Source organism: Henckelia pumila, chromosome 2 (genome assembly GCF_033568475.1).
Source record: "Henckelia pumila isolate YLH828 chromosome 2, ASM3356847v2, whole genome shotgun sequence".
Taxonomy (NCBI): Eukaryota; Viridiplantae; Streptophyta; class Magnoliopsida; order Lamiales; family Gesneriaceae; genus Henckelia; species Henckelia pumila.
In genome coordinates, this window is record NC_133121.1 from 199094849 (window position 1) to 199119292 (window position 24444).

Sequence of the window (24444 nt, forward strand, 5' to 3'; positions counted from 1 at the left end):
TTCAGTTCGATATCCTCAGAACGACGGACAGCCAGATCAGACGAGTCGAAATGTAGATGTTATACTTTGAGTTGGAACCAGCAATTATTTGATTGTAACTGAGCTTAGGAGGATTTGTTGATGAGAATGAGTTGACTTTTGATTGATGGACTTGAAGGAGTAAGTTGTAAGACACAGTCCGTGTTGGAACCGTGTTTGATTTCGAGGACGAAATCTTTTCTTAGAGGGGGAGAATTGTAACGCCCCGTTTTTATCTTAATTGAGCTTAATTGAGATAATCAGAGTTTCCAGAGTTAAAGAGCCGACTTTTTATTGATCGGGGTCTACTTTGCAAATTTTGGAATTTTCAGGGACTAAAATGCAAATATCGATTATTATTAGATATTTAAAGGGTTTTGACTCATTCTTTTCACTTCATCTCCTTCCTCCTTCAAGCCTCCTCCATTGAAGACGATTCCCAAGTCCTTCAAGCATTCTGATTTCCTCCCGAGCTCGATCCGTCCGTTAGAAATTATTTCTGAAGGCAGATTAGCGATCACGGCTGAGAGAGCTTCGTTATACCGTAAGTATTTCTCCGATCGGATATGTTTTGTTTTTCGGAGGTTGTTAGAATCGATTTAGATTCTAGTATGTTGTTCCTGGCGGAGTTCTGATCGTTTATTATCTGTCAGTTTTGAAATAGAACGACGTTCGGAATTGTTATGATTTTTTGAAGGGATTTTCGAAAAAGTGAGTTTTGTGATTGTTGGAATTGGATTGTTTTGGTTGAATGTTGATTGATATGAGTTGCTTAGAGTGATATTATGTTGTTTGCATTTTCGGTTAGTTGAATTCATAGCCGTTATGCCGCCGGTTTGAGATTTCGGAAATTGGAGATTCGTTTGAGTTTTTGGGAGTTGCTCGTTTTGAATGGATTGTTATTGGATTGATTTTATCTCCGCAGATTAGTTGAAGATCGTGGAGTTCCGAATTGGCAACTTTCGAATCGTTGAAGAGTTGATCGAGGTTTGGTATCGAGTTGATCCATCCTCGGAAGTTGAATTGAATTATCTTTATCGTTGAACTTTATTTGTAATGGAATTTTGATTTGGAATTCTTGTATCGATTATGTTTCCAGGTTTGGAGCATCGACGTTGTTGAAAAGAGGTATAAGATGACTTAGATTGGAATGGAACGTGTGATTCGAATCCGACTTGATTCGAGTGTTCCGAAGAATCACATACTTGCATGTTATTTGATTATTTGAATTATTTGAGTTATGTTTTGAATTGCATTCATCTTAAACATGAATCCTTGATTTGAGTAGCGGGCAGGACGGCCCTTTTATGATAGACGTTTTGGGAATTATATTGTGAGTGGCCTGGGTGTAGCCGTTTCACCTAGTGCTAGCATACTCCTTATAGTTGCACCAAAGTCTAGAGGATGGAGATACGTAGCACTACCTCGATCGGGAGAGTCGGTGAGTCGTTTACGTGATCTCGTCCTCGGGATCCCAAAAGCAAAAGCTGAAATGTTTTGATTATCCGACTTGATAATCCCAGATTTTAAAGACATGCATTGCATTTATGCATATGAATTGAGTTTTAGACATGCTTGTGGAATTTGCATGGTTGATAATTGATTAATTGGAAGTCGATGTATTTCGTTTGAAATACTTATTTGATATTGCATGTTGTCTCTTTTACTGGGAATATTATTCTCACCGGATTATCTGGCTGTTGTCTTGTCTTTGTATGTGTGCTTGGCAACAGGTGGGGCAGGACTGAGTCAGAGGCAGCATGGATAGGTGGTTGAGATGATAGACGTGAGGCCTTGTTGTTTAGAAGTCGAATATGTAATCGAACTTAGATTGTATTTGAACTTGTTTTGTATTGAATAAGCTAGACGAAAGCATGTTCTATTAGTTCGAGATTGTATAACTTTAGAACTACCTTGTATTGGAGTATGCATGTGTATTAACGTTTTGAGTTGCGTTTTAATGTATGACTTTGAGTTTGATGTGTGGAAGAGCTTTTGGAATGAGTTGCCCAGCTTTTCTGTTCTGTTTCTGCTGCAGGGGGGGGTGCCCGAGCTGCAGTTTTTAGCAGTCCGAGCGCACCCCAGTCGAAGCAGTCCAGTAGCACTGGACATCAGGGCGCGCTCGAGCGGCGGTTTTTGACCGCCTGAGCGCACCCCTTTAAAAAAAAAAAAAAACTTTTCTTTTGCCTTTGATCTTGGATCTTGTATGCTTAATTGTTGATTAATATTAGATTAGTGGTTTAGAATCGAGGTCTCACAAGTTGGGTATCTCCGGTTCAAGTGGTGCCTAAGAAGGGTGGGATTACTGTAGTTAAAAACGAAAATAATGTGTTAATCTCCACACGTACAGTAACTGGTTGGCGAGTTTGTATAAACTATAGGAAGTTGAACAAAGCTACTCGTAAGGATCATTTTCCACTTCCTTTCATTGATCAAATGCTTGATAGACTTTCTGGTTATTGCTATTACTGCTTCTTAGATGGTTATTCAGGTTATAATCAAATTGCTATAGCACCAGAGGATCAGGAGAAGACTAATTTTACGTGTCCCTATGGCACGTTTTCTTTCAGGAGGATGCCTTTTGGATTGTGTAATGCACCTGCAACTTTTCAGCGGTGTATGATGGCAATTTTTGCAGATATGGTGGAGGACGTGATGGAAGTTTTTATGGATGACTTTTCCGTGTTTGGTACCTCTTTTGATCATTGCTTGCATAATTTGTCACTTGTTTTGCAGAGGTGCCAGGAAAAGAATTTAGTGCAAAATTGGGAAAAATTCCACTTTATGGTTCAAGAGGGCATTGTCCTTGGACATAAAGTGTCATCCAATGGATTAGAGGTGGATCGAGCTAAAGTGGTTGCAATTGAGAAGCTTCCACCTCCGAAGAACATAAAGGGCATCAGAAGTTTTTTAGGCCATGCAGGGTTTTATCGGCGTTTCATCAAGGATTTTTCTAAAATCACAAAACCCCTGTGTAATTTACTTGAAAAAGATTCTACATTCATTTTTTATGATGATTGTTTGCAGGCCTTTGAAAAGATCAAGACGGCGTTGACCACAGCACCCATCATGATTTCACCGGATTGGAAGGAGCCCTTTGAGCTTATGTGTGATGCTAGTGACTATGCAGTGGGCGCTGTATTAGGCCAGAGGAGAGATAAGATTTTCAGAGCCATATATTATGCCAGCCGCACCATGGATGCCGCCCAGCAAAACTACACTACTACAGAAAAAGAGATGCTTGCAGTAGTTTTTGCTTTTGATAAATTCCGTCCATATTTAATTGGTACTAAAGTAGTTGTTTATACTGACCATGCAGCGATTCGCTACTTGTTTGCCAAAAAGGACGCTAAGCCACGCTTGATAAGGTGGATCCTACTGTTACAAGAGTTTGACTTTGAAATCAAGGATAAGAAGGGAAGTGAAAATCAAGTTGCAGATCACTTATCGAGATTGGAGTTAGAGAACGTGAAGGAGGAGGAAAGCATAAAGGAACTATTTCCGGATGAACAGTTCTTTGAGGTAAGTTTCTATACCCCTTGGTTTGCTGATATAGCGAATTTTTTGTCTTGTGGTGCTATGCCTCCAGAGTTGAATCGACATCAAAAGAAGAAGTTTTTCCATGACATTGAGTTCTACTTATGGGATGATCCCTATGTTTTCAAACGTTGTGCTGATCAAGTGATTAGACGATATGTGGCGGGGCAAGAGGCAGCTGAAATTTTGGAACAATGCCATTCCTCTCCCTATGGAGGACATTTTGGAGCCACCCGAACTGCCGCTAAGGTAGTACAATCTGGTTTTTATTGGCCTACGTTATTTAAAGATAGTTATACCTTAGTGAAATCATGTGATAAGTGCCAGAGAACAGGAAGTATTTCTAGAAAGCATGAATTACCCCTCACAAACATTTTAGAAGTTGAATTATTTGATATGTGGGGTATTGATTTTATGGGTCCTTTTCCCCCTTCTTTTGGCTACACTTATATCCTATTAGCAGTGGATTATGTGTCGAAATGGGTGGAAGCAATTTCTACCTCTACTAATGATGCTCGTGTTGTAGTAAAATTTTTGCACAAGAACATTTTTACACGGTTTGGGACACCACGAGCAATAATCAGTGATGAAGGTACGCACTTTTGTAATAAAATTTTTAATACCTTGCTCGCTAAGTATGGTGTCAGGCATAAGGTGGCGTGTGCATATCATCCGCAAACCAATGGTCAAGCGGAAATTTCTAACCGAGAAATCAAGCAAGTATTAGAGAAGACGGTGAAGACGAATAGAAAATATTGGGCACTCAAGCTGGATGACGCATTATGGGCATACCGCACTGCGTTTAAAACACCGATTGGGATGTCACCGTATAGGTTGGTGTTTGGTAAGGCATTTCATTTGCCCTTGGAGTTAGAGAATAAAGCATTTCGGGCGGTCAAGAAGCTGAATATGGATATCGAAGCATCGGGGGAGTTACGTAAATTACAGTTGACAGAATTGGACGAGTTTCGAAATGATGCATATGAGAATGCCAAGATCTACAAGGAGCAAATAAAGAAGTGGCATGATAAGAACATTGTACCTCGCGAATTCGAACCAGGTCAGAAAGTATTGTTATTTAACTCCCGTATAAAATTGTTTCCAGGAAAATTGAAGTCCAGATGGTCTGGACCATTTATGGTGGGGAAGGTATATTCGCACGGTGCGATTGAGCTGCGATGTACAGATGGAAGAATATTCAAAGTGAACGGGCAAAGGGTGAAACATTATTATGGTACTGAAGTACGAAGTACTGAGAGTACTCTCCTCACAGACCCGGCTTAAAACTGGTGCAAGTCTGGCTGAGGACTATAAAACAAGCGCTAAATGGGAGGCAACCCATTTGTCCTTTTAGTTTTAATTTTGTCTTTTCGGTTTCTGCTTTGCATTTTGTCATTTTCTTATTAGTTATTTTTTTCTTCCTTTATTTCATTTTCAGGAACCATTTCCAAAATGTCACGCGCGCCCGCGTGTCCCGAAAATAACAACTGAAGAACTGGTCCATACGATTATGCGCGCCCGCCTCTCCTGTGGCGCACCCACGCGTGAAGAAATGTCAATCTCAAAGTTATTTACAGTGCACTATGCGCGCCTGCTTCACTTTAGGCGCGCCCGCGCCTGAAAATAATGAACACAAGTGCAGTTCTACAGAGTTCTATACGTGGGCGCTGGTCACTGATGCGCCCCCGCGTCGATTTACGAATAAAAAAAATAATTAAAAAAAAAAACATGAGCAGTGCACTATGCGCGCCCGCCTCGACTGAACTTATTGCCCGATTTCTTCCCTTCTTTCTCTCATTCCCTTTTCTATTTTTACCTTATATTTCCTTTTCTTCCAACTCTTTTTCTCTCCAAAATGCCGTTTTTTCTCCATCTCTTCCTCTATTGTAATTTTTTTTCCCTTTTATCTCTATATTTTTGTTCTTTTCTCTCAATTCATCCTCTTTACCTTCTACATTTTCGTTTCCTCTAATCTCTAATTTCTCGTTCAAGGGTGGGGCATCAATCTTGGTGCAAGGCTATACGTTTCTGGGTTATTGTGAAGTTTTCTCTTGCTCCAGTGGTAAGTTCTCTGTTCACGTGTGTGCCCACTTTTCTGTTTATTGGGTTCTTTAATTGGAAGGAGCTTTTGGAGTGGATTTGTCATTGCGTGGGGTGAACTGATTGTCGTAGTTGTTACATTGAAGTGTAGAGGTAGTGTGACTGGAATTCTTAGTTGTGGGTATCAAGATTGTTGAATTGTTCTTGTGAATTGCAAGTTCATATTGTGCCTGCCAAGTGTTTGATTTATGGCTCCTAAGAAGAAAACAAAGTTGGGGGAATCTTCATCTTCCACCCCTGATTTTGATAATCATCGTTTTTGGAATCCAACGGCCGAAGCAAATTATAAAGAGTTGCTTTCTATGAATATTTTGCCTGAGAGAGGATTTGACACTACCGTTGGTTTTGAACCAAATGGAATTATTAGAAGCAATGTCGGGGATAAGGCGATACAGCGTCAATGGCTTCAATTTGTTAAGCAGCCTCAAGAAGCTGTTATTTCAGTGGTACGAGAGTTCTATGCCAATCTGAAAGTTAAACACGTTGACTTCAAAGTATTAGTCAGAGGACACATGGTGCCGTTTGATTCGGTTGCAATTAATACTCTCTTTTAGATTCCGCCAATAGACAATGATGAGTATGTGGCATATCGATCTGGGGACATTGATTATGATGCTATTATTCAATCTATCTGTGTCGAGGGAGCTGTGTGGAGATTGGGAAGTGATTTTAAACCTTCCAAGTTGCGAAAGGTTGATTTGAAAAGTGATGCCAAGAGATGGTACGCTCTCGTCTGTTCTTGACTGAAGCCCACAGACCATGATCATGAGGTCACATGTGAAAGGGCGATTCTTGTTTATTGCATCGTGGAAGGAATGGCTATGGATTTGGGCCGTATCTGTCAAGAGATGATTCAAAATGTGTTTACTGGTTGATCAAGGGGGGGCCTTGCTTTGCCTTCCATTATTACTGATTTGTGTGAAGCAGTGGGGGTTGATTGGAGCCCGACTGAAGAGTTGTTGAAGCCCACGGCTCTCATACCCGGTGATTCTTCGTCCTCTTGCCACCAATATGCTAGTGAACAAAGAGAACGTGCGGCTAGAAGATCTTTCAATGCTCGAGCTGCTGCTAGTCGAGCTTCTGCATCACAGTCTGCGACGCCTCCTTCTTTGGAAGCGCGGGTTACATCCATTGAGGAAGGTTTGCGCCAACATCGTCAAGAATTCCATCACTTTCAGCAAAGACATGACGTTTTCATAGATTACATGATGGGATTCACTGGTGCATTAAGCCACCAATTTCCTCAAGCGGCGAGTTCGGCTCATCCTTTTCCCCCTTATCCTCAGTGGCCACCTGCTTTTGGTACTTCAAACCCGACACCTGCTGTTGATAGTCACGATATGAGTGATGACAGCGACGACCACTGACGGTCATCGTTTGCGGTACATGTCCTATTTCTTTCTTGTTTAAATCATTGAGGACACTGATTGTACCAAGTTTGGGGGGATTTTGCTTTGTGATTCCAAAGTGCTGAATTTGTTTTTATTCCTTTTTGTGTGTTTTGTTTTAGTTTGTTTTTGTTTATTGTGTTCAGTCTTCTGTATTGTGTACTGGTAGGATGAATTTGCGAGATTGGATTAGTTTGTGAGGTTGTGAAAGGGTGAATTGTTGAGTGAATGTGAGTTACGTCCAAGAAACCATGAAAGAAATGAAAATACATTGGCCAATGATGCAAATGATTTTTTTTAGCTTTACTCCATGATTGAACTAAAAGAATTTTTATCGGTAAACCAATGAGATGAATGAATCCCTATACATTCTGTGTTTTTGCTTAAGTCTGAATTAAAACATACAAACATAGAAGTGAATGAGGCAATTCTTGAGATCTTTGGGCTTGATTTTTATTGGAAGTATTGTATCCTTAGTTGCCCTTCGAGCTTTCACAAGATATACATGAGTACTTTAGGTACGTGATCTGAGTTGAAAATCATCGTTTTCTGTTGATGATTATTTCTTTTCTGCACTGGTTAAAATTTGTGTGATTTACTTGTGAATTGAGATTGTCTAGAACTAGTTCGGACACCCTTTGAAGCGCAATACGGGCAATACTGAGATGAGGGATGATTTAGGCATTTTTTTTCTGAATTCGTTTGAGCCTTTCAAGCTACCTTATTAATTTTATCCCTAGTACCTTGTTTGAGCTTTATCTGAAAATCGAATGGCATGCGTGTAAACGTGTGATTATACCCCCATTCGTAATTATTTCAAGGTCCTACATTGACTACCTAAATAGCCTATACACTAATTCCTACCTTTAAGGGAGTAATTTGAATGCTAAATTGAAATAGTGTGAAATTGTAAATGAAAAAAGGAGTTAAAATTAGATTAAACATAGAAATATGAATTACTCCTTTATTTGAATTCTTATCCTTCATTTGTAGCCATGAGCCAGACCTTACATTATAAGCTAATTAAGTCCTATTGACCGAGTCTCAGTTGCCCAATATACTAGTGAAGAAGGGTTGCGAGAATCTAGCCTATGGATGATTGATTGACACTCTTAATGAATATGAATTTTTGACCGAAACACGCACACAATTTTCTTTTGTGAAATAACCTGATTTTTGCGTGTGTTTCAAAAGTAATTATCCTGTGTTTGATCCTTTCACCTGTTAAAGTCCTCCTGATCTATGAATGTGTGAATTGAGTTAGATAAGAGTATTTTGCACGTGAGTTGCGGGATTTGTAAGTTTTGGAGGTCACTAGCTTGTGTTTGAAAAATGATAGTTTGATATGATTGGATGAAATTTTCTGAATATTTTGCTAAGGCCATTGTTTCATAGTATTTCTTGGTTGGTCTTGATTTGTTGAGTGGAATAGTTAGTGTTTTGTGTTTGAGGCTTGAATGGTTTTGCTCGGGACTAGCAAACATTTAAGTTTGGGGGAATTTGATAAGTGCCTTTTGTGCACGTAATTTGTGTTGATATTATTGGATAATTGCTTGGTTTCGAGCTGAATTATGTGGAAGTTGTTGTTGTTTTTGTTGGATGTCAGGAATTACAGGAAATAATGAATGTATGATAGAAGAAATCATAGAAGTCAAGAAAAGAGCGAAGCAAGCGAAGATGGTTCGTAGTTTGAAGAAACCTGGACAGACGACTATGCGCGCCCGCGCCTGTCGTGGTGCGCCCGCGCGTCAACTGAAGTGAAACTCAACAATTTTTCCACAGAAAGCTATGCGCGCCCGCGCTTGGTGTGGTGCGCCCGCGCGTGAAGTCGAGTTACTAAGTGTCTGAGCCAGTGTACTATGCGCGCCCGCCTCTCCTGTGGTGCGCCCGCGCGTCGTAGTCTGTATGACAAAGTGCTGTGTTTAATTTTGGGAATTTTTGGATACTTTTGGAAGGTGTTTAGACGAATCTTAAGGGCGTATTTAAGGGTTTTTCAGACCTAAGGAGAGCTATCAAGCGGCCACTACACAAAAATAATCTTGAGAGAAAAGTCGTTAAAGTTTCGATCGAGATTTGGAGTTGCTTGGAACGAAGACGAAGACTTTTCAACCGGACACGGAAGAAAGACTTCGGATTTGTTATCTTTACTTTATTTATTTATTTTGAGATTGAATTATGTTTGAATTTCTGAACATGATTTATGTTGCTATGAATTTTATTATGAACTAAACTTTTTAAGTCTAGAGGTCGATGTAGCCTGGTCAAGACATATTTATGAATTGTTGATTTTAATGAATTGAGTTCTTCTAAATTAATTGTGATTCTAGGTTTGATAGTCTTTTCAATTTACTGGTCATAAATTGATTTGTCATATTTATTCAGAATCCGGCACTCGAGAGAGGGGATTTAGAATAGGATTAATAGAATTCACACTTTTAATTGTTTATATGACTCGGGAGAGCTTATAACTTTAATAGAACCTAAAAAGAACATTTTTTCACACATATCATTACAAGTAGATTTTTTATAAGGATATTGAAATCGATCTGTAATTGATACATTCTATTTGATACTCAGGAGAGGGAAATAGTATAATCTATGTGTTCTTGGTTATTAATTTAAATGAATTCATGAAAATAGATTGATTAGGATTGAATATTGTTGAGACCAGGTGAAATCAAACCTCTAGACTATTTTTCTCTAATTGATAATCTCTAAAGGATTGTGTTTGTGCGCGCTTTTCAATTTTCTCTATTTATTTAATTTGTCATAAACCCCTCTAAAGTTTAATTTTCTAAATAAAATTAAGACTATTTTAATTTTTTTTTTTTTTTTTAAAAAAAACACCGCCGGGAGCGGGGGGTTAGGCAGACCCCTACCTGTATATAAACATAAAAAAGCGATACAAATAAAACCTAACGGAGGAGGGGGACTAGGCCAAGACCTCCCCAAAAGGCTATACAAAGGTAATAAGAACATCAGAACAGCTAGGGTATCGAAATATACAACCAAAGCATCCCTAGAAAATAAGTATAAACAAATAACATCAAAGATAGCTAACTAAATCAACGTCAGCAGTCATCCTGAGCAGCAAAAGCTAGAAGAGAGCCACAGCTCGGCCCATCAAAATCAAAAACGGACACTGAGGCGCGAAGAGTGGCTGATATCAGCCTGTGCAGTAAAACCTAGAGGAGATCCACAACTCCAGGCCAGCAAAATCAAATCCGACACTAAAGCGCTAAAAGAGGCTGGCACCATCCAGAGCTGAACAACAGATCAAAGCTATGCAAGAAATATGTCCAAAAGTCATGATCAGCTGGGAAGTCACTATACATAGGCCGCGAGGAAAAAGAGGAGCGACCGCAAACCAGCAGACCCAGAGCAAAAAAGCAGGAGAATGGCGAAGGAAACTCAAGCCATAACCTAACTCCCAAGAAGACTGGAAATCCAAAAAGCGAGGGGCACGAGAGACCGCCCACAAAACATCCAAACAACAGCAAGAACCAGGCAAGGGGAAGCACAGAGAACGCCTGATGATCCATCACCCTGAAGAAAGCAAAGCAAGCGACAGGGGAACAGACTAACTCCAAAAACTCCGGAAAAGGGCCGAAGAGCTGTACCTGCAAAGAAAAATAAATAGCTACATATATCTAAATCTAGGATGACCTAGACCAAAAAGGAGAGCAAACAAAGAAAAAGAAAGCCCAAGAGAAACGGCTATAAGCGAGCGTGAGGCTCTAAGAAAACCTAGATCTAAGGTAAGGAAGCCCGGAAGAGTCAGAACGGGCCAACGCAGCGATGGGAGTGGTTAAAGAAACACCAATCTCCAACAAACACTGCCTATGATCATGAGCCTGCTGCGCCAACGCATCCGCAACCGAATTCCCTTCCCGATAGATATGCGAGAAATGAACCGGCCTATTCCGCACCAAAACACGCGTCCTCGAAAAAATATGGTCCAAATCCCAACGGCACCTCCGAGATCTAAGAATCTGAATAGCAATCTGGGAATCAGTTTCAATCCAAAGGAGAAAAAGGCTAAGGTCAGAACAGAGAAGAATACCCCTCCAAATCTCCCAGAGTTCTGCACGGACATTGGACCCCAAACCAATGAACTCACTAAAAAACGCCAAGACCCTACCAGAAGAATCCCGGACAACCCCCCCCACAAACAACTCACCCGGGTTACCTCTCGAGCTCCCATCCACATTGAGCTTGAAGGACCCAGGTGGAGGCCTCAACCAACGGACGATCGCAGTCTTGTGAATCCGTTGGAGGCCGACCGAGATGCCCATCTTCCTCGCAGCCTGCAAAGCCCCCAGCCAAAGATGGGGCTTGATAACAGTTGCGGAATGAGCAAGTCTCAAATAAGACAAAATTTGGAACTTAACCTTCTCCGCAGAGTAGGGTAAGTGACGGTGCTTAGTATCATTGCGTGCAGTCCATAGGAACCAAAGCATGACAAAAGGAATGAATTCCCTCACATTACCCCCCGGAGACCACTCGCGACCCCTTTTCCAAGCACTGAGAAACAGACTGAAGTTCTCAGTGGCAGGGATGCGAACTCTAAAGATAGCCCCAAAGAAATGCCACACAGAGCGGGCGATGGGACCGTCGATGAAAATGTGAGTAAATGTCTCCGAAATCTCACAGCACTGGCACTTGGACACAAGGGAGAAACCCCGCTGCTGGAGCACCTCATCCACAGGCAACCACCGATGCCAAAACCTCCACAGAAAGAAGGACATGGTGGGCCTCATCCAGCGACCCCAACAGGGAGTAAAGATATCCGAGACCGAGCCTCTCGGTCTGACCTGCTCCCAAGCAGATCTCACAGAAAAGGCACCATCGGTGCTGTGGATCCAGATAGTCGCATCCGGTTCATCCACCAAAACAGGAATCTGAACGATCTCCTCCGCCACCAAGGGAGCGACGACAGCGCAAAGGAGATCAAAATCCCAGTCTCCCTCCAAAAGGAAGCTGAAAACACGCACACACCGATCCCCTCTGACATTACACCTGCTCGACAAAGGGGCATCACCCAACCAAGTATCATCCAAAAAAGAGACATCCCCAAGACCAATCCTCCACCGGATACCAGGCTCCGCACGAGGTCTAATCTGGAGCAAGCGCCTCCAAGTGGGGGAAATGGCTCCACGAGAAGGAGCACAAATAGGGCTGACAGTCCGGCAATACTTCCTCGAAAGGAATCTCGCCCAGAGAGAGGAACCCTGCCGGAATCTGAACCACAGCTTCATGGAAAAGCTATCAACAATGTCCTTGAGCCTACGAAAACCCAGGCCTCCTTATTCCACAGGGAGACAGGCGCGAGACCAGCGGGCCCAGTGCCACTTCTTTTCTAAGGGTCTGGAGCCCCAAAGAAAAGCATTGAAAATACGCTCCAATTTCTCCAAAACAGCCAAAGGAGGCTGGATCACCTGGCAGAGATAGATCGGGATCGAAAGGAGCACACTGCGGATCAGCGTCATCCTACTCCCAGGAGCAAGGGAACGGGACTCCCAGCCCTCCAGCTTTTTCCGGACCGACTGCAGAAGAGGCTCAAAGAGAGAGCACTTGCGGTTCCCACGGAAAAGTGGAGCTCCAAGGTATTTCAAGGGCAGCTGCCCCTCCGCAAATCCAGTGATTTGCAGCAAACGGGAGCGGCGACGAGCGGTCCAGCTCGGAGGAAAGATCATAGCACTCTTGGCCACATTAACGAGCTGGCCCGAGCAATTTTCATAGTGAGCCAAAAAATCTTTGAGACGCTGAAGACCACGGGATCCCCCATTGGCAAAAATAATGACATCGTCAGCATAGGCCAAATGGGAAATCGGCAAATCACACCCAGACCGATACCTTAAATCAGCATGCTGGAGGAACAACCGGTCCAAGCCACGGGACAGATACTCCGCTCCAAGAATAAAGAGGAGGGGAGATAAAGGGTCACCCTGTCTCAGGCCTCTCGAGGAAGCAAAGAAACCAGCAGGGGTACCATTGACATTAACCGAGAACTTGCAAAAAGAAATGCAAGCCCTCACCATTCTCACAACCTGCTCCGAAAAACCAAACCTTCGGAGGACATCCAGAAGAAAAGACCATTGGACTCTATCATAGGCCTTAGCCATGTCCAATTTCAGAATGACATTACCACCACGGGCAGGGAGATTAAGACTGTGAGTGAGCTCATGCGCGAGAAGGATATTGTCAGCAATCATCCGCCCCGGCACAAAGCCACTCTGACTCTGAGAAACGAGTCTCCCCACCACCGACCGCAGACGAGAGTATAAAAGCTTCGAGATAATCTTGTTGGAAACATTACACAAGCTGATGGGACGGAAGTCCGTCCAAGCTTGCGCACCCTCGACTTTGGGGATCAAAGTGATCGTGGTGGCAGTGAAGCCCTGGGGCATAAGAGAGCCCCGAAAGAAATCAAGGACAGCGTCCATGACATCATGCTGCACAAAATCCCAGCAGCTCTGAAAGAAAACCGAAGAAAACCCATCGGGGCCCGCCACACTATCCCGAGGGATGGAAAAGACGACAGCACGTACCTCCTCCAAGGAAGGTGCGGCGGCAAAGCTATGGTTCTCCTCCTCCGAAATCTCCGAGGAGAAGCCAGAAAAATCCGGAAGATCCCGGACAAAAGGATCTCCAGTGAGGAGGCGCTCAAAATAGGCAGCCCCAGACTGCTTGATGAGACCAGGAGAGGTGAGGCAATTACCACCCTCCCAAATACGAAAGATCTTATTAATCACATTCTTCTTCTTCACCATGTTGTGGAAAAGCTTCGTATTCCTCTCCCCATCCTCAAGCCAATTACAAGCAGCTTTCTGCTTCCAAAAATCCGCTTCCATAGCGGTGACTCTAGACAGCTCCTCATTGCATCTGGACAAGAGGGTCCAGCTATGCTCAGAGGGATCCGCTTCACAGGCAGCCTCAGCCAGTCTAACCGACCTCTCCGCCTCAGCGATCTTATCAAAAAGGTTCTCAAAAACATCCCGGTTCCACAACTTGAGGTGGCCCTTCAACCGTTTCAGCTTGGCAAAGAGCCTGGGCATGCCTTGCAAAGAGCAGGGCATGTTCCAGTTCAGCCTGACGGTTTGAAGGAACCCCGGGTGCCGAGTCCACATGCTCTGGAACCGAAACGAGCTCGGCCCCCGAGCAAAGACAGGAGCAGACACCAAAAGAGGACAATGATCCGAAACCGTGCGACTGAGGTGTTCAACCCTGATAGAGTTGAAATGGTCACCCCAATCCACAGAAACAAAAAACTCTGTCAAGACGCTTCCAAATGGACTTATTCGTCCAGGTGAACGAAGAGCCCTCAAAACCAGCGTCAACCAGCGCATACTCCAAAACAAAATGATTAAACTCGTCCATGGGGAGCTGCCTCCCACCAGAAGAGCCAAGAAACTCGGAGGAATCCCTCACGACATTAAAATCCCCCCCAACAAGCCAAGGACCACCAACAGGCTTGACCTGCAGCAAAGAAGCCCACAAGTCGCGTCGTAAAGTGTAGTCACACTTGGCATACACGAAAGAGCAAAAAACATGGGTAGGCAAAAAGGGAGCCGCCACGCAAAGATGGAGGAACTGAGCGTGATCAAGGACACACTCCGCCTTCACATCGTCCGCCAAAAAAACCCAAATATGACCAGAGACATTCGACAGAACTCTCTGGAAACCAAGGCGATGGGTCATGAAGCGCTGGTCAAGTGCAATCATCGGCTCCAAGATAGACAAGATCTTGACACGCTTCTCTTTCACCAAGGCATGAAGCCTCTCCTGGGACTCAGAGCTCCTGAGTCCCCTGATGTTCCAAATTAGGCACTGCATTTGGAACGGGTGGAGTAAGGCCCCGTCTTCTTTCTAGACTCCTGGAGAGTCTGCTGTCGCTTCGTGTCAAAACGAAGCGTTCTCTTAGAGGGTGAAACAGAGAAATCAAAATCCTCATCATATCTCCCAAAATATCTCCCATCACACGATTCAGTCCCACAGAAGGAACTTGAGTCGTCCTCGCTGACAAACTCAGTGATCGGATCAACGTCTTGACAATAAGTACCCTGCTGAGAGACAATCCCCTCAAAGGACGGGGCGGAGGACTCCACAGGAGTCCCAAGAAGCGAGGGGATGGAGTGGCTACTGTGATTCAGAGTGCAGGTATCAGTAGCCTCCAAGGAAGGCACAGGAACAGCTTGCGGAAAACCAAGATCCATCTCACCGACCCCTGAAGAAGCACCAACCTCTTCCTCCACCTGACGAGCCCAAGAAAGGGCCAAGCCGAGGTCAGGTCCCTCGTGGGGAGCGACAACTGACTGCGGGGCGGGAGCACCAGCATCACCTCCCATCGTAGCATCACTACACCCAGAAGCAAGGTCCTTAACAACATCTCCATCCACAGTGAGATCTGGACTCTGCTCAGCAGACTCAAAAGGAGCCTCAGTCCTCAACTCAGAGCGACAAAGATCAGGCTCCTCAGGTAAAGACTCAAGAACTTAGAAGACATTCTGAGTACGCGGGGCAGCTTGAGGAGGTGTCCGCCGCTGCTGGTTACGTTTTTTCTTTTTTGTGGTCCAAGTGCCCGCACCAGGGGCAAAAGGAGCAGGGCCACCCGGGGTCACTGAGGGACCTGCCTCCTGAGGCTGCGGAGGAGGGTTCTCGGTCACAACCTTTTCCTTCCCAACGGAGGGCTTTGGACGAGGAGGTCTTGGGTTTTTCCCGTGGGAATAGCACACAACGGTAGAATGACCCAACATCTTGCAATCAGTGCAGAAGGACGGGACCTTCTCATAAACTACCTCAATCTCTTGGGTATGCTCACCCCATCCAACCCACACGTGCTTAATTCGCTCGTCAAGCACGTTCATTTCCACACAAACCCGGGCAAAAGCCCCTCTCGATCTCTCCGCCGTATGCTCATCCAATTTAATTGGATTCCCAAGAATTCTGGCGATAGCATACAGACTCTTCTTGTTATACAAGTGCAAGGGAAGCTCAGGAAATCGGACCCAGACTGGGGCAATAGGCGACTCAGCCTCGAACTTGAATTCAGGGGTCCACTTGGAAAAGCGGATCCCAACTGCTCCCACAAAAATCCCTCCCTTCGTCCAAAAACGAGCAAAATCCTCTTCACAAGAAAGAGTGATGACCAAATATCCCCGACGGAGGAATTTCAGAGTAAAAGAAGTCTTAAAACCCATTTTAGAGAAAGCAGTGGAAATCATGCTATTGGGAGCAGTGGACCGATTCCCCGTAATTTTTCCCACCAAGGAAAACTTAAAAGGCTCAACAAGGGATGAAATTACCTCATCCGGGAATTGAATACCCGGTTTTCCATCCCGAAAAGTCGGCTCCGGAAGATCCTCCATCGAATTGATCACATCTGCAAAGCTCTTCCTCGAAGCTCGAGGAGATGGAGGCGCTAAAGCATCCCGAAAAGAAACAGGGATAGAATCAGCAAATTTGGAGCCAGAGTTGACTGGCTGGTCAACAATTTTGACTTGAATATCACCAATTTGGACTTGAGGATCCAAGTCAACCATTTGAAGGTCAACATCACCAATTTTGACTTCAGAGTCAACAATTTTGATCGGGTTGACCACATGGTCAACAATTTTGACTGCATTGACCGAGGGGTCAACAATTTTGACCGGAATGTCAAAGTCAACCATTTGACTTGACTCAACAACAAATTTGACCGATGAGTCAACGATTTTGACTGGGTTGACCACGAGTTGACTCTCGAGTCACCGGTCGGAGTACCACCGAGGGCCGGCGAGGTGGTGGAGAACACGAATTTGGGGTCTATGTGTGCAGACTCGGGCATTTGAGGGGTAGGAAATGAGTGACTCGGTGCGTGACTCACCGGAAAACCTTGGAATTGGGCGTTTATCATCGACGGCGAGGATCCAGAAATTGAAGGCATGGAAAGGAGCGTAGGGGATAATGCAATCTTCGGCTGAGAAGGATTGAAAAAAGGTTGAGGCACGGTTGAGTAATTGGAGAAGAAGACCATCGGAGCTAGGGTTTCAGACCCACGATCAATAGATCCAATTTGCAGCTCCGATGACGAAGGAATAGGAAACGGGCCTGGGTGCATCTGGAACGAAATTTGATGAGGATTCCATATCGGGGCTTGATTTGAACAATAGACGCCTGAGCTCGCCGGAAACTGGGAAACAAATAACGGGCTCGATGTGAACGGTGGTTGCGGGCATTCAAAAGCAAATTCCGACAAGCCCCCCTGTTGTTGTTGTCTCGACTGGCCCTGCGGCCTCTGTTGTTGCTGTCTCAAAGGAATTGGGCCCTTAGATAGCCTAGCAAAAGGATTCTTTGCTGCCTACTGCAAATACTGTCTTCTAGATTGCTGTTGAAACTCTCTTCTTTTGGTAATTAGCCTGCATCTCCTTCCTCCCCTTCTCAAACCGATAAGCTCGGTTCACTGCTGCCTTATAAGTAGCCACGTCTTCCATGTACACATCATTCTTGATGTCGGACCTCAAGCCATCAGTAAAATATCGCAGCCTCTCCTTCTAATTTGAAGCAATCATGGGCACAAAGTGTCACCCATGCTCGAACTATCTCACATACTCTACCACGGTCCTGTCTCCTTGTTGGAGACTCATGAAGTCGCGTATCATCTGGCCACGTGCATCCTCCATGAAGTACTTCTCGAAGAAGGCCCTCTTGAAATCCTTCCACGACATTGTAGCCAGATTCAGACCAATAACTGCACCCTCCCACCAAAGAGTTGCATCATACTTCAACATGTAGATGACACATCTAATCTTATCATCATCCTAAATCCCCATGTACGCAAAGATAGTCTCCAACGAGCGAATCCACTCCTCAGCAACAAGTGGATCAATAGTTCCCTCGAACTCCTTCGGTCCCTGCTTGCGGAACTTCTCAGCAACATCCTCCTCATGCGACTTCTAAGGCTTCCCGGCCTGATGCTCGAGTAGCCTAGTAATACCAGCTAGCATATCCACGTTGGCTCTCTCAAATGGTATGAGTGGTGGAGGTGGAGGTGGATCTCGCTGAGCTCCATCCCACCTAGCACCATCCAGCACGACATCCTCGATGTCATCCTGTCGTACAACACGTCTCGGAGTCATACTTCAATTTCCATAAATCCCTCACGTAACCGCTATGCATTACTAATTATCTTAAATTAAAATTATTATAACATAAATCAGTGAAACATAACTCATGTGTCTCATACGTAAAAACATATATTTAAAAGGCATTTAAAAATCACAAACTGGCAGTACGGCTTCTGAGCTCCACGTAGTAGGCTAGTTGGTTGCGTTTAATCGTGTCACGCCCAAATTACCCAACTCAATCAGATAATCACAAAAAATGTAGTAGTGTGAGTAGGGATCGTTCCCACGAGGAAAGGGAAATTTAATGTGTCCTAAGTAAACAAAAGGGGATTTTGAGATTTGAGATTAACTACTAAAAATTTAAACAATTAAATATTCAAATTATCACTATCATGCAGGATGGAAAATTAAACTGGAGAAATCAATAAGAGACAAGACTTGGTATCAGTCGACTACACCCTTGATATTCATTCATTCAATCATCGATTTCCTAAAAATAATTAATCCTATTAAATATTCGTCATTCAAAATCAAATTCCTGTTTCACCTTAATTTTAGTTAATTAGAAAACAACATTCTAAATTGACCCTTATCAGTAAATTAACCCAGATAACAGAAATCTAGATTTAAATCCACGGTAGTATTCAAACTAGTAAAACTAACGAACCTAGACAACACAAACATCAGCGGTTGTATTTAGCCTAGTCAATAATTGATCCTACAATTTAATAAATTCAACAGCAAAAAATATCAAACGTAGCTGCTTCGAAAATTAGTTCATTCAAACAATTACGGATTTGAATTCTAATTTAGCTATAGCTTGCAAAACAAAATCCTAAGATGGCCAATCCTAAAATATCGCATACAAACATGAAATAAACCAAATCAGTTATTGATACTTAACAAGAATTAAACACTACAAATCGAATCTCATGAATATAATATATCAAGGTTTCGTCTCCCTCAACCAAGTATAAAAGGTTTAGCTACAACGATTCATCACCAAATCAATAAAAATTCAAAGAAAAGAAGAAAACTAGAGAGAAAATTGAAGAACAAAACCTTGCCTCCATGAGAGATTCTCCAAAATCTGATAATAATCCTAAAAAACGGAATTAAGAGTCTAATAAAGCCTAGAGTCCAAAATAACAAAATTTCTAAAATTATAAAATTATTCCCAAACAGGCTAGCGCGCTCGATCGCATTGAGTACGTCCTATCGAGCGCGCAATAATATGCAATTCACTGCCTTGAAATTCCTCGGCCCGCGCTCGATCGCCTCGAGTTTGTCCGCTCGAGCGCATGGAAAATGGCCAACATTCTGCCTTCATTTTCTTCAACTTGAAATCTCCTATACATTAAACCTGGGAGTATGTTATGAATGTAAATGCATGCAAAAGACAAAACTAAGATAAAAAAAGAATAAAAAAATAAAATGCATGCAAACTAATAACAAAATAGAAACAAAATATGCAAACAAAACACAACTATCAAATACCCCCACACTTAATCCTTGCTCGCCCTCGAGCAATTCATGCAAAAACGGACTGAAACAAACAAACAAATACATAATTAAGGACGATCATGCTTAAAATAGCCTCAGAGAACCCCTTTATTAAAAACAAGATCATAGCAACTCTCAATCATCAATGATACACCTTAAGTCGAATGCGAACGTGTGTGTGTGCCATGTTACCTCAGTTACATGCAACTTCAAAAGAACAAAGCTTCAAGACTGTTCGCCGACCTAAAACAATTCAGTGCAAGCCTCACCATCAAGAACTCTCCTCCCAACAATCCTTCAACACTACACAACTTCCTTGAGAATAATTACGCACCGTCGGATTTTTTTCTTTGACAGTCCCAATAATTACCTGCATACTTAGCTATGAAATAGTGAATAGGATTTCATTCACCTTCCAAGCCCGGATGGAACTGATGCCTTACTAATTTTTTTCAAGGCTTAACCCCATTTTATCCGCAAACTTAGCCACAAACAAGATGAATTGGATTTCAAACATCTCGCTCGCAACCCGGATGGAGTCGATTGCTCATAAACATGTAATAAAAGTTTTTTTTTTCCATAAAGTACCCAAGAGAGTAAATGCTAAATCAACAAGATCATCAAGACTTAAGAACCATCAAGTTCCACAAATACCTATTGTCGTGCAATGGTCCAACAGACATCCACAATATCAAATACATCGCTACACTTCACAGGTTAAACATGCGTGCTTAAGAATATTCAACAATTAACCTACGGTTTCTCAAATCCAATCAAGAGTAAAATTTTTCAAAAATTCATTTTTCAACTACCTCGTCATAGGTTAAAAATTTCATCCTCAACTCATGCATTTGGACAACATAAAACACAACAACAACATCATGCAAAAACAACACAAGAAAAATGCAAAACAAACAAAGGAAACAAAATGCATGTAATGCAACCCCCCCACACTTAAACTAAGCATTGTCCCCAATGCATCCCAGCACAAAACACAACTAAACAACAAAAACACAAAGCTATGCAAAAAAGGAAAAAACGAAACTCCCCTTGGTTCAATGGTCGGCGTCGTCTTCCTCTTCATGCTCAGGAGGAAGGACAGGATCGGCGCCGGGAAAGTCGGAAGGCTGTGGAAATGCGGTAGCTGGTGGTTGCATGGTGGGGTCGATCCCTAGCCACTCTGAAATGCCTCGAAAAATAAAGTCCAAGGCCTGAAAATTCGAGGCCACCGCCGCATTGAAAGCATTCTGATATTGGGCTTTATTGGCCAACGCTCGAACCGTGACAGTAGTGGTTCGACGAGGAAGCAGCGGAGGGCGGAAGGGATCGGGGACCGGTACGAATTGATCGCCCACCATGAATTGGCTCATCCGGTATGCACGCTTGGCATTGATAGTCGCACCATCAATAGGGCGCATGGGTGGCAGCCATTCCTCGTAGGGGCAATGAGGCACACCGGCACGCAAGCATAGCTGCGTAATGATCATCGGAAAGAAGAGACCCGATGTCCGTGTAGTGATGGAGTGCCACATCTGTGCGTGAATCACGCGCCCCGCATTCACCGGCATCTAAACATCAAGAGCATAAAGTAGGACGGCCCTTTCAACATGGACCTCGCTGGTGTGTGAAATAGGCATGAGGCGGCGGGCTGCAAAAATATACCAGGTTGCCGGATCCATCAACAGATATTTCTCCTTGAAGCACTTGAAAGTAACTGGATCGTGCCAAGCGGCCCCTACCATGCAAAGTTGCTGAATGACCTCGTGCAAATCTGGAGCAAATGTTATGCTCTGGTACAGACTATTATCGACGTCGGGCGTCTCCAAAAGGCTATTTAAATCCTTGGGTGCATAGGAGACCAAGATGCCTCGAACGAATGCCTTATTGTCAGTACGCTCCGTGGCATTAGCGTAGAATTCCCTCACAATAGGGACAATAGCCGAGGCCGGTTGTTGAGAAAATTGTCCCCATCCACGATTCAAGAGTTGGGTAGCCACAGTGCTGTCGTAGGGCTGTATATCAAAACCCCTTTCAGTAATAGGGGAGCGATGGGTCTTCGCATGATCGTATCTTTGTCGAGCCGATTGGTTGACGAATCGGCCGGAGAGGTTAAGTGAATCGTGGGCATCACGTGGTTCTTGGCGAGGAGATTTGCCACGCTCTCGAGTGCGTTTTGGGCCCATAATAGTGTAAGAAGAGCAAGAAACTTGACCAAAGCAATTTATCAAACACTTGGCGAGCACTAAGAATTCCGGTGTTTCTGAGCAAATTCGGGTGCTTGAGAAGTGGGGAAGAGAGGAAGGATGATGATTGCACTCCCTGGAATGATGCCTGCAATGGATGAAGAGAAATTGGTGAAGATTTGGAAAATTTGAATTTTTGGGGGTTAGGGTTCTAATGTAACCGAGAGGGGAAAAGAGAAAGTGAAGGGAAAAGGGAAGAAAAAGAGTTAAGTAAACGGGCACAGGGGAGAGCGCTCGATCGCATTGAGTTCACTGCGATCGAGCGCGCCTCATAAATCAAGGACAGAGAACAGGGGAAAAACGTGCGCTCGATCGCATGAACTCAATGCGATCGAGCACACAAAACTAAAAAAAAAATTATTTTTGAAATTTTTCAAGATTCCGAAAAAAAAAAATAAACCAAAAATAAACCAAAGCAATAAAAGCAAGTAAAAACAAAAGGGAAAGAAACACTGGGTTGCCTCCCAGTCAGCGCTAAATTTACAGTCAGTCTATAGCTCGACTGCATGCTTCTTTTCCTCACGGTGGTTCAAATCTAGTTTCCCTTACAACCTTCACCCACTTGCTCAGTTTTGCAGTAATGTTTGTTCCTTGCTTTCTCTGCTTTGATTTCTGGAAGATTACTTTTGATTGATCCGGAGAAAGTTTCGGCTCATCTTTAGATGCCTGCAAATCAGCAAGAATAATTTTTGAATTTGATATCCCAGCAGGTCTTACAAAAATCTCCTTCAACTTATCCTCAATGACAAACTTCTTGTGTTCTTGCGACAAGTGATTAATGACATTAAGATTATTAACAACACTTTCACAATCAGGAATTTGCAGGGTATCAAAAATATGAAACTTAACAATCTCCCTATCAAACTCCATAGTGAGAGTACCATTATTCACATCTATAACAGACTTTGCAGTTTTCAAAAATGATCTTCCTAGCAAAATTGGACTATTCAAATCATTATTCTTCATATCAAGCACATAAAAATCAGCAGGAAAGACCAAATTTCCAACTTGCACAAGAACATCTTCTAACAGACCCCTAGGAAAAATAGTATATTTATCAGCCATCTGAAAAACAATTTCAGTTTCAAGCAAGTGCCCTAGTTTTAAGGAAGCATAAACAGAGTATGGCATAACATTAATCGATGCTCCTAAATCTAACATGGCCGTATCAAGCTGAACATCTCCTATCTTACAAGGAATCTAGAATATACCTGGGTCCTTGCATTTTGTAGGTACCATTCTTTGAATTACGGCAGAGACCTGTTCTCCCAATTCAACTTTCTGACATCCCTTAAGTTTTTGTTTTCTCTTCACAGTACACAACTCTTTTAAAAATTTAGCATAGCGAGGTACTTGTTTAATAGCATCTAACAGCGGAATATTTACCTCACATCTACGAAACACATCATACAACCCCTTAATTCCTTCATCCTTCCTAGAATCTTTCAATGCTAAGGGAAAAGGGGCTACAGGTTTATACTCAGAAAGAGGAGAGAACTTACCTCTTGGCGCTTTTTGAATTATGTCATTCCCATCCATTTTAGATTCCTCCACCTCTTCTTTATTTACCGGCATTTGAACCTCCTCCTCATGGACCTTCAACTCTCTTCCACTCCTCAAAGTTATGGCACTCACGTTCTCTCTTGGGTTCACCACTGTCTGTGATGGCAAAGCGTTGGAATTCAGTGCCTCCAACCGGTTGACTGCGGTTGCCAACTGCCCCATTTGAGTGTTCAATTGTTGGATACTTGCTCGAGTTTCCTGTTGAAAAGCTACAGTATTAGTAGCAAGATCTTTAACGATATTTTCAAGAAACTCACCTGGATTTGGAATTTGAGGACGCTGCTGCTGTTGAGGATATGGCGGCCTATAAGTTTGATTGTGCGGTGGTGCGTGAGTTCCCGATTGATTTTCTTGAGGATTCTCATATATCAGATTCGGATGATCCTTCCAACCAGGATTGTATGTGTTGGAATAGGGATCATATTTCCGCTGTGGTGGTCCAGGAAATCCTCCAATAGCATTGACTTGTTCAACCGAATCTTCTTGAAGTGTGGGACACATATCAGTAGCGTGTCCCACTGCAGCAAAATTCCACATGCATTTGCAGTCTGTCCATTCCCTACAGCCATCTAACGCACAAGAGACATCAATTAAATTAATTGATGTTCAAGGGAAGAGATATTTACCTCGTTGTTCTTCCTTGGTGGATGCTCATTCCTGATGGTGCCAAATTGTTGAGAGTTGGCAGCCATACTCTTTATCAAAGTCCTCGCTTGTACCGGCGTTTTTTCCACAAAAATGCCTCCACTGGCTGCGTCTAGCATACTCCTGTCATGAGGTAACAAACCTTCATAGCAAAATTGTATTAGTTGATTTTCACTTATCTGGTGCTGCGGATAGCTAGCACAAAGCTTCTTGAACCGCTCCCACTATTCATGCAGTGATTCCCCAGAGTATTGCTTGATACCATAGATTTCCTTCCGGATGTTCGCAGCTCTAGAGGCTGGAAAGTATTTCTTCAGAAAGGTTCTTTTCATCTCCGTGCAA

General features: G+C 43.2%; 1 protein-coding gene across 1 annotated transcript; it reads right to left on the reverse strand.

The window, feature by feature from the left end:
• Positions 1-10273: 10273 nt before the first annotated feature.
• LOC140879345 (uncharacterized) lies at positions 10274-14768 on the reverse strand. Its single transcript, XM_073283024.1, has 4 exons — positions 14359-14768; positions 12396-14270; positions 10862-12284; positions 10274-10663 (listed from the first exon to the last, which is right to left on the reverse strand). The coding sequence occupies exons 1-4, from the start codon at positions 14766-14768 to the stop codon at positions 10274-10276; spliced, it is 4098 nt and encodes a 1365-aa protein (XP_073139125.1).
• Between the last annotated feature and the right edge of the window lie 9676 nt (positions 14769-24444).

Excerpts from the sequence above, each read along its gene's own strand:
- LOC140879345 (XM_073283024.1), bottom strand. The coding sequence starts at position 14,768 with ATGATTGCACTTGACCAGCGCTTCATGACCCATCGCCTTGGTTTCCAG. Across the intron at positions 12,285-12,395 it reads TCCAGACCCTTAGAAAAGAA|ATTCCGGCAGGGTTCCTCTC; the intron begins GTGGCACTGGGC and ends GCTGTGGTTCAG. Across the intron at positions 10,664-10,861 it reads AGTGTTTGTTGGAGATTGGT|GTACAGCTCTTCGGCCCTTT; the intron begins GTTTCTTTAACC and ends TTTTCTTTGCAG.